This window comes from Linepithema humile, chromosome 1, assembly GCF_040581485.1.
Source record: "Linepithema humile isolate Giens D197 chromosome 1, Lhum_UNIL_v1.0, whole genome shotgun sequence".
Taxonomy (NCBI): Eukaryota; Metazoa; Arthropoda; class Insecta; order Hymenoptera; family Formicidae; genus Linepithema; species Linepithema humile.
This window is the reverse complement of record NC_090128.1, coordinates 13,170,293-13,182,587: the sequence shown is the minus strand read 5'-3', so window position 1 is coordinate 13,182,587 and position 12,295 is coordinate 13,170,293. Positions and strand designations below refer to the sequence as shown.

General features: G+C 36.0%; 2 protein-coding genes across 2 annotated transcripts; both read right to left on the bottom strand.

The window, feature by feature from the left end:
* Nucleotides 1-77: 77 nt before the first annotated feature.
* On the bottom strand, nucleotides 78-2,295 carry Cchl (Cytochrome c heme lyase). Its single transcript, XM_012361723.2, has 4 exons — nucleotides 2,099-2,295; nucleotides 1,574-1,812; nucleotides 1,122-1,480; nucleotides 78-1,034 (listed from the first exon to the last, which is right to left on the bottom strand). The coding sequence occupies exons 2-4, from the start codon at nucleotides 1,793-1,795 to the stop codon at nucleotides 797-799; spliced, it is 819 nt and encodes a 272-aa protein (XP_012217146.1). The 5' UTR covers nucleotides 1,796-1,812; nucleotides 2,099-2,295; the 3' UTR covers nucleotides 78-796.
* On the bottom strand, nucleotides 2,099-12,072 carry LOC105668958 (probable serine/threonine-protein kinase clkA). The gene is made up of 4 exons (XM_012361681.2): nucleotides 9,722-12,072; nucleotides 8,359-8,545; nucleotides 6,708-8,210; nucleotides 2,099-6,369 (listed from the first exon to the last, which is right to left on the bottom strand). Exons 1-4 carry the CDS (start codon nucleotides 9,756-9,758, stop codon nucleotides 6,063-6,065), a joined length of 2,034 nt encoding a protein of 677 aa, XP_012217104.1. The 5' UTR covers nucleotides 9,759-12,072; the 3' UTR covers nucleotides 2,099-6,062.
* Nucleotides 12,073-12,295: the final 223 nt, after the last annotated feature.

Below are 12,295 nucleotides of genomic sequence, written 5' to 3'. Positions count from 1 at the left end.
TGATAGAGGCCATTATTTGTTTAATTGTCCTGTGTCATAATTACATGTAATTAATTCTTAATGAATAGCAAAAATAATTGTTTAATGCTTTTCAATAAGTTTATTTGAACATTTTAATAGATTAGTTTATAGCTGAAGCTAGTTCATAACAAGAACAGTATAATACATTTTTCATAATATATTTTGTTACAATGTATACATTCTTAATGATATACTGATTTTATTGAGGAAAAAACAATTATCAAGTTTGAAATAATGCAATCATAAATATAAAATTAGAAGAATGAAAAGTTATATTGTGATCTGAGATTAAAACTGATGTAAATATATGCACAGTTTTTATATTTTTAAATAGCATTTGATGTATTGGCAGTTTTTTCTATAAAAATCCAATTGATACAATGTATAATTTAAACACAATTTTTAGTCCAATAGAAAGTTGCAATTAAGTTTTTTAGTTTTTTATGAAATTATTTTGGTAATTGCTTGATGCTATACATCAATCTTAATTAATTTTAATTTGTGAATAAACAAATGAGGTATTTGTACATATCTGAAATATGTATAAAATTTATTTATGTACGAATTTTCTTATCCACTTTTGATGATATTTTGCAAATTTTTTGCAAACTAAATATCATAAATTAATTTATATTTATGATATTTTACAAGTTTTTATACAACCATTTCTTATGCATAATAAGCAATACATTATGCACAATGATTAAGGCATTAATTATCATTTTAATAAAAGTTTTTCATGTTAATATATCTTATATTAGCACTAATTTATAGATTAATGGGCCGTGGCAGTAGATACCGATTCATCGTTAGATTGATATTTGAAACGCCACCAGGCCACTTTCATCCGATCCCAGATATTTTCCCACGAATCCATCGCAGGTCTCACATCAAGTAATGCAAATGTATACTTGTCGTCAACTTTGCCGCCGTCGTAATAATCGATAATGTACCTTACATTCTTACCGCAGCGATCTATAATCCAATCGTGCCGATCAAACGGCAATTCATATCTGAAAGAACAATACATTACATATAACACTGTAAAGATTATACAGCAATTTGGAATTTATAGTCCGGATTATGAGAGAGCAACGTACCCCATCCAATAGCGAATTCGCGCACGTGGGGAATACTTGGATGCTTTTCCACCGAAACTACGCAGTTTGGGGCTGCCACATTCTCGCGCATGAAGAGCTTCCCATTTAAGAACTTCTTGCCATGCCTGTTCATTGTTGGCATTATGAATTTTTATTATATCATCCATATCTTTCTGGGAAATATCTTCGTTTTTCCATCGCCATCCCTTTCTTAACATAGCGTTCCAAAACATCTGCTGGGAGGGATACACCCAAAATTCTCCCTCCTGGTCAGTTACTTTAGGTATTGATGAAACCTGTCTGTCGGTAGGCAAAGGAAATGGCTGATCAGGTGCAGGTTGCTGATTACCCGGTGGCATCTATAAAATTACATTTGTTAATTTAAATAAAAATAATGTTTAAACAAGATAATTACAATCCTATTCTCAATTCGAAAAGTAAATGTTTCATACCATATTTAATGGATTTATATCACTTTCATCCATTTTGTCTATTGGACATTCACTGGCATAGTTTATAGTGTTTAATTGGCCTGATTTATGCATTGGACATTCAGGCGGTGGTTCACCTTTATATTCCTTTATCCTATGCGATTCTGGCTTAGCAATTTGTTGAGATATAGATACTATCACATCAGCAGCCGACAGAGATGCTGTGGTAAGAGCATTACCCATTTTGACAGCCCTTGTTTCTATAATAAAAATATACAATTTTAATAAAAATACGCAGTGTATAAAAGAGCAATTAAAATGATGGTGACACTTAGAATAAATCAGCTCACTGGAAATGACATTGAAAGGTTAAATTTTTGCCTAATAACCTTTAAATTTAATGAAGATTATGCAATAACCTATATATACTACTTTACATAAAATATCATGATTTTGTGTAAAGATTATATCTATAGAGTGACAGAGTATCTTTTATAGTTTCTGTCAGAATTGTTGAAAATTTTTATTAAGTTTACTCTGACTTACTTGTAATAAATACAATCAAAATCTTAATTTCAACAATTTGATTTTCCTTTATTTTGCACCTCACGATTAAAATGTAAATTATTACATAACGTAAGTAGGCACGTAAAATAATAAATCTAACTTATATGTGGTAAACGAAGAATTGAAACATCTGAATTCCGAATTCTTCTAAAGTAAGCATGAAAGATTTGAAGTAATTGACTCTGTCACAGAGTCTCTGTGGAATAGCAGACGATAGCTAGCTGACTTTATGGGTGATTTACAATGCATCGGCTATGTACGTACAAAATCCGATATCCAATAGAATTTAACTTCTGAAAGAAATGGCGTTGGACAAAATTCTTAGAAAACACATTTTCTATTGGCTATCGGCATGTCAGTGTCGATACATTTCAGAACTTACTTTGTTTTTAAATTAATAGTATTGCGATTTCTATATGTTTTATCATTTCTATATTTTGGGATTAGCTATATATTACTTTTTGGTAGATCTTGAAGCATCCTTTTCTGGAAGTGCGGCGGACATAGAATGTTCAAATCGTTTCGTAAGTCTCGTAATTATTTGTTTAAAGAATTAGAATTTGTTTCAAGAATTGTTAAAAGAATTTTGTGGATAAAATAAATTTTGCAAATGGCTTTCATAACATATTTATTTATTGTAATGCGTTAAATATTACAAGCAATAACTGTCATTGTGTTATTGGAGATATATTTTTATATATTCTGATAATTGATCGAATCGCGTGTATAGATTATTTTTTTGCAAAAATACTTTGAAAGCACAATTGACGCATAATTATCGCTAGCTACATAAATATCTATTGCTTTATCATTAATTGCGTTAATTATGTTTGTAATAATATATTATTACTAACTTTTATTAGAATATTTAAAAAACTTTCTTGTATTATTGAATAATAGCTCTGTATTTTAATTACATTCTGTATATTTATTTGTTTTAGGTTTTTTTAAAGATTAAATATGTAGGAATTTTATGTAAAATATAGGAAATGCAACTAAAACAAATAGATCTAATTAAAGTGTGAAATATATGTAGTCAATTCATCATTTTGGTATTTTTAAATTGGCAATATTGCTTTTCGTTAGATCTCCAATCGTAGAGTGAGAAACACAAAGTTATATTCAACTGTTCAAAATTTTTGCGATTATTTTGTCTTCGTGCGTTCATCCTGAATGTCTCTCGCAAAGTATAGAATGGTGTAGTGACATATTAAATATCGTGAATAGTAAGTATTGTTTTTTTTTTGATACTGACAATTTGTTTTTGTATTTTCAGACAGTCAGTGGAAATTATTTCGACGTTTCGCAGGTTATATTTTTGCAAAAGTATATCAAAGACGCGATTGATGCATAATTATCGCCATGTAAGTGAATATTTCTTGTTTTATGATGAACTGTATTAATTAGAACTAATAATAATTAATTATTTCTAATATTTATTGAAATATTTGAAATATTTCTTTGCTTTATTGAATAATAACTTTACTTGTGTGTTTTAATTGCATCTCTGTATTTATTTTCTCTTTGCTTTCTTTTTTCTTAATTAAATATGAAAAAATTTGATGTTAAATTTAGACAGCGTAATAAAAAAAGATGAAATTACAAGATAAAATATACAGTAAATTTATTATTTTGCTATTTTGAGATTGGCAATATTGCTTTCAGATATTCTCGAAATCCGGTACGGAACGCGCGCGAAGTTATATTCAAATTGTTCAGTATTTCTCGCGATTATTTTGTAAAGAATTTCGTATGTAAAAGTTATCGTGAATGTCTCTCGCAAAGTGTCGAACAGTTGTAGGAAGGTATTAAATATCGTCAATAGTAAGTATTGTTTTGTTCCCGATACTGAAAATCTGTTTTTGTGTTTTCAGACAGTCGATCGAATCATTTCGGCGTTTTGCAGGTTATATTTTCGCAGAGGTATATCAAAGACGCGATGCATGATCGCCAGGTAAGTGTGAATATCTCTTGTTTTATGATTAACTGTATTAATTAGATCTATAATATGAATAATATAAATTATTTATAAATTTATTGAAATATTTGAAAGATTTCTTTGCTTTATTGAACAATAACTTTGCTTATGTATTTTAATTGTATTCTCTGTATTTATTTTCTCTTTGTTTTGTTTTTTCTTAATTAAATATAGTAGAATTTTTGTTAATTCAGGAAGCACAATAAAAAAATATATAATTGCAATTCATTTCTATACATCTTGATCGATTGAAATCGTCTTCGCATGTGTAAGATTATTTTTTGCCATAGTATGTATGTTCGTTAATAGCTGCAATTTCTTGTCAAACTTATTTGTTTATTATCTTTTTTTTTGAAAAGCATTGTATACATGATTAAACTAAAGATTGTTAAATTTTCAGATGGATTAACGGGAGTGAGGAATTCATTCATTGACCGATTATTATCGACGAATCATTCAGCAATGGATTATCATCGACGTTGGAGTCGCCGATGGATTGTTGCTGACGACGGATTTATCGGCGGATGGACTATTCACCGACAATGGTGGTTTCATCGATGGATTGTTGATGATGAACCTGATGATCGATTTGCCAGTGATAATAATTTCAATATATGCGGTATGGTAAGTACAACAATAATTTTCTTGTAAGATGATTTCTTTTAAGATGGTTTTATGTAATCATTGTGTCTTTATAAAAAATATTGCCCTATTTACGAAAGAGCTTTTCGAAAATTCTGCATATAATTGCGCGCATATTTTACATTAAGCATATTATCGACATATTTTTGTATCAATATGTTTATATGAAGATATGAATCTTTTAAACTTGTGCGCCGCGCGCGCAAATGCCGTACACTGCATTATTGAAAATTATATAATAATAATGATGTCAACAACATTTTTCATCTCATAAATGAATTTTTGTGTTTGGGGACTAATATGTTGAATATATGAATTTTACTATCCATATTACAAGAAATATTATCGTTGAGAAAGGATAAAATAATGAAGCATGCTTTTTAATGCTTTTTTTAAGTAAAATAGTTACAATATATACATTCAGTACGCATATTTTAGGACGCAAATAATAAAAAATCTTAAATCTGAACACGTTTTATGTGAGCTTTTGTCACAATACGCACATACATATGTGTACAAAATGAATGACAATTTTAACGATTTATCAAACTTTGCACTATTATACCAATACAATAAGTGTTAGTTTGACTATCTTGACATTTTTCCTTTTGTAATAAATTAAAAGGAAAAAAAATTAACCGAATTACGAAATTTGTCTTTTACGCTAATATTATTCAGAACATTCCATCGTAATATCGTTATATTAACATTTATTGCACGGATTAAGTATCGTAAAGTATGTAACAATTACTCTAAAATACTGACCATCTAATTAATAACGCCGGAAAAGCTGTTAAATCTCGAATGAACATATACGCATTTAAGCGGATCAATATCAATTGATGGAGTTTTTTCTCAAAATCGGTATTCAATATTTATACCCTACGCGCGAATATCCGTAATCGAAGACCGATTTTGATAATGACTGGCCATTAGTTAATGATGATTTACAAAGTCATCGTAATTCTCCTATCGACCAATGATGTAAAAGATACTTTATTCTTATAGTACCTAGATATAGGTAATTAAAAAAAATCCTAATCGTAGTTAATTAGATGTTTTGCATAATTAATAATTGTTGTATTAATAAGTATAAAGAGACAATTTAAAATATATAGAAACAAGCGTTTTGAAAAATTTTAATAACTTATATCTGATGTTACGAGGTGTTATACATAAATATTCTGCAGAAAGTATCTAGGTACAAATATATAGATATTGAAATGTATACCTGGCTAAAGAAAGGCACTCACAGTATTTTACATCACTATAGTGTCGATGAGCTCTAAGATATTCAATGCAGTATATAATTACGAAAATACTTTAATTCCTTGCTATTTTCGTGGACTCCTTGTTGCTAGTTACATGTTCGAGGTCAACCCCGTCATATTCCAGGGCGCCTGTGCTGTCGTAATACGCGTAATCATAGTCGTTCTTTTTGCCCGATTTTGGTCGCGCTGTTGTGTTGCTGGTGCTGCTGCTACTGCTGGGTAATCTGGTTGTCGATGTGAATGGTCGCGCAGATCCGCTGACATAGGTGACTCCACGTGGCGTCGTCGTCGGCTGGACTGTTTTCTGAACGTTAGAACTGAAGGTGTTCGGATTGTAGGTGGTAGCGCTGGAAGATCGTCTGCAACGAGAAAACAATTATGAGCGATCTTCTCTCGTTTAGGGCAATGTGTAAAATTATCAAGGTAGAAAATTTAGCTTGAAATGTAACAAAAAATACCGTATAAGCTGTCGAAGAACTGTAGTATAATACAATTTTTTTTCTTCTACGTAATTTTTAGGCTACATTTTATATTTTATTTTAGTTTTCTACAATATTTTTGTATATTTTACTTAATTTTTTATTTAAATTTTTTGCAAATTTTGTTATCACGTGTTTTAATATCGTAGGTTCTTAATTTAAATAATATCTCGTGTTCTGTTTGGCTGAATCTAAATTCGGTCTATCGGGAGATCTACCTTGGTACCGGCGTGGTTCTCGGCGACTCGGCGAGGTGGTTGATGCTGGCGGGACTGAAGCCAATCCCGACGGAGGATCTGCCGAGGTCATAGCTGTTTGTGCTGCTTTCAATATAGTACGATTTGCCGCTGCTTGCGTTGTCGTAATTATTATACTGTGTAGCTTTTTTGGGTGGTCTCGTGGTATCGTAGTATTGAGTGGACGGCTTGATCGCCTGGCTCGAACTTTTGTCATAGTATTGACCGGCATTGTCGTTGTTCCTCAGGGCGGTCTGCGCGACGGTGTTGTCGCCGTTTGCGTACTTCTTTGTCGCCGGGCTGTAGGTGGTCGGCGCGTAACTGTTGCTCGCGAAATTGCTGGCGAAATACTTGGCCGTGGTCTGAGACACGTCCTGCCTAGTGGAAGTGGCTGGTCTGTACTGGCCGTTGTTGTTATTGTAATTATTATTGTAATTATTATAGTTGCTATTGTAATTATTATTGTTGTTATTATAATTATTATTATCGTAGGCGGTGGACGCGGGTGTGGTGGATTGATAGGCGACGCTGCTGGAGCCTCGCTGGATGTTGTTGTAGCTTCTCTGCTGATGATTGGTGTAATCGCTACTCTGGTAATTCGTGCTCGGCTGCACGGTGGTGGACTGCGCGAACTGACCCTGATAAGCCTGATAGCTGGTCTTCGGACTGTAGCTGCTCGGTCGCAGCGTCGTGATCGGAGCCGAGTTGCCGGTGTTCTGTTGATTGTAGTTGTTTGTATTGTAGGCACTGTTATACACGTTCGTGTTGTACTGCGTCGTTTTCGCGGTCGTGCTGCTAGGCGATTGATAGTTGTTGTACGTATTCTGGTACGTTGTGCTAGGTCGGTATGTGGACGGTGCTGTGTTATATCTCTGCGTGTTTACGTTCTTGCTGTAGTTCTCCTGAGGCCGTGCGGTTGTCGACGAAACGTACGCCGTGGATCGTTGGTTGTTGTTGTATGTATTGTAATAATTGCCGTTGTAGTTGTTCTGACTGACCACGGCCGGTGCCGACGTACTGGTGGTCGACGGCGAGTAGTTGGCACTGCCGTTGCCGGTGTACGGTTGCTTCCTGCTGACCTTCCTCACGCCGCCCTTCCTCTTCGCGTCTTGACTCACGTCCTCCTTGTACGACTTCTCGGTCTCGTAATCGTCTTCTTTGTTGTTCCGATTGTACAAGTTGCCGCTGCTGCTACCACGCAGTATATCGCGATTATTGTTGTTGTAATTAGACGAGGACACGCGGTTCACCGTGTTCGCGGACGATCGGACCGCGTCGCTGGTCTCACTGCGCTGCAGGTGATCCTGCGGCTCGGCATCGCTGCGCAGGCTGTCGTAGGCCACGGACTCCAGACCGGAACCGATTCTGTACAGGTCGAAGTTGTCGCTGGCGTAGTAGAGGGTCGCGGCCTCGCAATCCACGTCGTACCAGTCCGCGCACGTTTGACTCTCCTGATCGAAGGCAGTATCGTTGGGACACAGGAATCTAAGTTAAAGATAAACACACAATCGTTAGAATTGGATTATATTAACGAATAATATTTTTTTCTTCCATACGAATGTCTCTGGAAAAAAAAGTTGAGAAAAATTTATTTATACCAGTATGCAGATTTTTTAATGCGGTAGACACTCACTTGTAGTCCTGAATAGTGCCAGCTACAGAAACACAAACGTGGAAGACTTGGCAGTCGGTCTCAGGGTCCGCGTAATAGCTACCGACAATCTTGTTGCGACAACTGAACGAGGTTTCCGGCATATACTGCTGAGAATATCTCGGTGGTGGTCGTTGCAGACATAGCACGCAACTCCACAGTATTCCCACTAAAATAGCGAAACCGAAAATCTCGTAAAGATCTTTGTTATCGTCAATGTTGAAATATTTTTTATATTTTATACTAATTTTCTAAACATTAAATATTCAAGACACGTAACGTTACCATCTATAATAATATTTTTTGTCTGCTTTTCTATATTTTCGTATAGAAAAATCCTTCGTTTAAAATATTTGTTAATTGAAAATTAAAATGCTTATAATTTAAGGGTAAATTTTTAATTGTACCGCAATACCCAAATATAGAAATATTTAAAAATATATAAAATAATATATTGTTCACAAAATTGATAGCTTATTGGGAATTAAAAAAATCACAAGTACACCAAAGGAAATACGTAATTCTCTCGCATTGATACGATTCGCGATTTCCCTCATTTTGTTCTAACAGTGGATGCATTTTCATGACCGCAAAACATTTCTCATTAGATTGCATCGGTCGATTCATCGATCCTCGCGTTCAGTTGCAAAGACACGAGCTGTTTAAAGACGTAAGGCTTTTTCACGGATCATGAATGAAGATCCAGTAGCGATAGTCTTGGCGGATGTCGATGCACCTTTCTATTTCAGGGGGTATCTGTATGCATAAAAGAGTGTGGATATTCATGCACGCGTAACCGCACGCACGGGGATTGTTTCGATCGAAAGTGCACCATCAGTTTCTACGAACGTGTTTTAAATGAGAAATCGCTTAAACTATTATTGAACGTGTGAAATTTTTCAAAGCATGCCAAATATTTAAATGTTCGGCGCTACGATGAATCGCAAATTTATTTGCAGTTGAAATTCTCAGTTTTATTTTACTAGCAAGTAGAAAAAAGAAAAATTAAATCTTAGTTCTGAAAGTAATAAGTATTGGACGAAGATGATTGGTTTTTACATGCGCAATCCGCATTTTTATCATTCTCCGTTAGAAAAAAAAACATTCCAAAATATTATAAGACAAATTTTAAATAGCTTTTAGGAATAAAAAATTATTTCGGGAAGCAAAAATAAAATTTTTAGCCATTGTGGCGAGGGAAAATAAATTTTTACGAGTCAGCCTTCAATTTTATCTCCACAAATATTGCTGGCACAAGAATACCGAAAAATCAGAAATTCCGTATTCTCGCGATTTTGATATTTGATCCACTTCGGCAATGAAACTCGAGTCCGCGTACACGTACCCGAGATTAGGACGAGGTATCGTCTCACAGACTCCATGTTCCACGTCGGGTCTTACGGGGTGCGATCTCTTCTACGGATTCACTCGGCTGCTCGGAATTCGGTTCACACTCTCGCGTTACCTGCGCGATGGGGCTCGCGAACGCGACTGCAGCAGCGCGGCGAACGTTCGGGCATGAGAAGAGGAGGTCCGCGCGCGGAGAAGATGCTTTCCGGGAGGATGGAGCTACGCCGGGTGAGTCGCGAACGGGGCCCCTACCCCGTCGAGGAGAGAACGTGCACCAGGGCCCGCTGCGGAACGTAACGTCTCTCTTCGTTACGTCACACTTCTGGCAACCGGGTTCGTTCGCCAAGCAGCCGGCGGCGATGACGGTTCGCAGCCGCATTCGACGACGACGATGTGGCACGTAATATACGTGGGTATGCGCGCATACCGCGACGCGGATTACTCCCGTGTAACTTACACGTTTTTACTCCGCCACGTAGGTGGGTAGGCGTCGGAGAAAACGCGGCGCGGCAAAGCGGGAGACGCTATATCGTCCCCGAACACCTCTCCCGCAACATAATGCATAATAACGTAGGTGGCGATTACCATTGTGTCGCCTGCTCACGCGCGGAAGAGCTTCCATGGCGAAGAGATCCTCGGCTTCTGCAGTTTAAGGTTCTAATTCCGTTTAGAGCATCGTCAAGGATAGCGGCGTCCGTAGAAGGCGGGCTGCAAGGCATTGCGCACTGCGCATTCCGTTTGATAATCGTTAGGTTTGGAAATTTAGCGCGACATTAACGCTGATCCTTGTTTATGATGAGTTATAATGCTAGAAAAGATAGATGCGCGGCAACGTGTATAAAAATAATTATTTATTCGATGATATTAAACTTTTTTATTTGATTCCCAAGAATCAGATAAAAACTGCATTTATAAATGATTTGTATCATGTTGATACCTATTATAAAAGAAAATCCCGCGATTTTGCATTAAATCATTGAGGGAGTGGCGATAGATAACATCATCGTCGCCTTGAATGGGGATAAAAGAAAGAAACCGATGCCCCTCGGCGACAATTATTGTAATGAGCGATTACAGTTTAAAGAAATTTTGCGTGGGAGAACAATCGACATGTGCTACATTAGTTGTCTCTTTGAATATATTTTCTACACGGGACATAATCATTCATAAACAGTTTGCTTTTTAAGAACAGAAATAATATCTTAAAATTCACAAATAGAGATTCTTTAAAATTCAAACTACTGTTGTATTTAACTTTCAATTTTTTTTATTTGATATTATTTTAGAAATATGATCTTATTTTATTGCACATTTTATGTGTATTTTATTTGCAGGCAAAAGTGTGTAGCAAAATCAATTGTTTAATTTAATTTTGAGATAGAAAAGATCTAGGACTTTTTTAAATCCAAATCCGTTTAAGTTTTTTTATCCTATCGCGAGTCGTAAAAATATTAACATTTTGTCTCTCTGCACTCCTATTTCTTCTCTTTATATTTCTGAATTATCGCGATAGAAAATAGAAACGCTCGTCTTGTCTGCTGGCGCAAGTTCGGCGTGACCGGTCGTCTGGTGGCCTTTGCCAGTGAGATCGCGACTTGTTGCACTCGTCGGAGGGTGCATCGCTGCAAGGAGTGCTCGGCTGCATTCCAGCAGTGAGGAGTACAGCGAGTACCTTGTCGTTAGAATGTTTAGCTCGCACGAGCGGCCTCGCGGGTCGTTCCATTATCTGGGACCGCGTTCTAACGACGTTAGATACTTGACATAGCTGAACGAAATTTGTCGTTGGATAATTACGCGAGAATTACGCGCGGACGGAGAAAATTCTTGGGCGGCATTTTAGATACTTTTGTCTCGAAATGACTTTTGATATCGTGGAACTCGAAAGAGCTGAACTTTCTCTCTCAAGTTTCTCTGATATTAGCTATGTAACCTCGGACAATTAGCCACGCGGGCGGACAAACGGTTTCGCACTGCAGATAGAAATCGTTCTGATCAAAGAGAAGGTTTCGTTATAAGTAGAATTGCACCACTGTCGATTCTGCGATAGGATCGCTTCCGTGAGTCGAAACTGAAGTAGATATGTAATGCGGCGCAGAACATGCGAAGGGTCTGCCTTACGAGCAGGGAATCAAGTGGCCCGATTCACTTGCCGCCGTCGCACGAAGATCGAGGTCGTACCTCGACAATCGAAATTTCGCAATTCAGCATGCCTTGCATCCTACAGCGCGCCGCCGGTGCAATACCTTAAAAGAGAAAAAGAGAAAGAAGCGGAAAAAAACTCTGCGCGATAATTTTATGTAGAATCCAAAGAACTCCGCTTGCAAAATTGTCGTCGCATTTGCGAGCCGTGAAATAAGATGTAAAATCACTTTTTTCAATTTTCAATTTAAATATCTGAAATTTTGTACGTAAAAATTTACTTCAACATCTCAGTTTCTCCTACAAACAAATTTATGCAAATGTGTTAATTAAATTTTCTTAATTGCTGAAATGCATTTTAATCCACATATTTGGTCAAAGTAATTTTCTAATTATTTTCAGCAATTTAAAGAAAGGAATAAGAAATTAA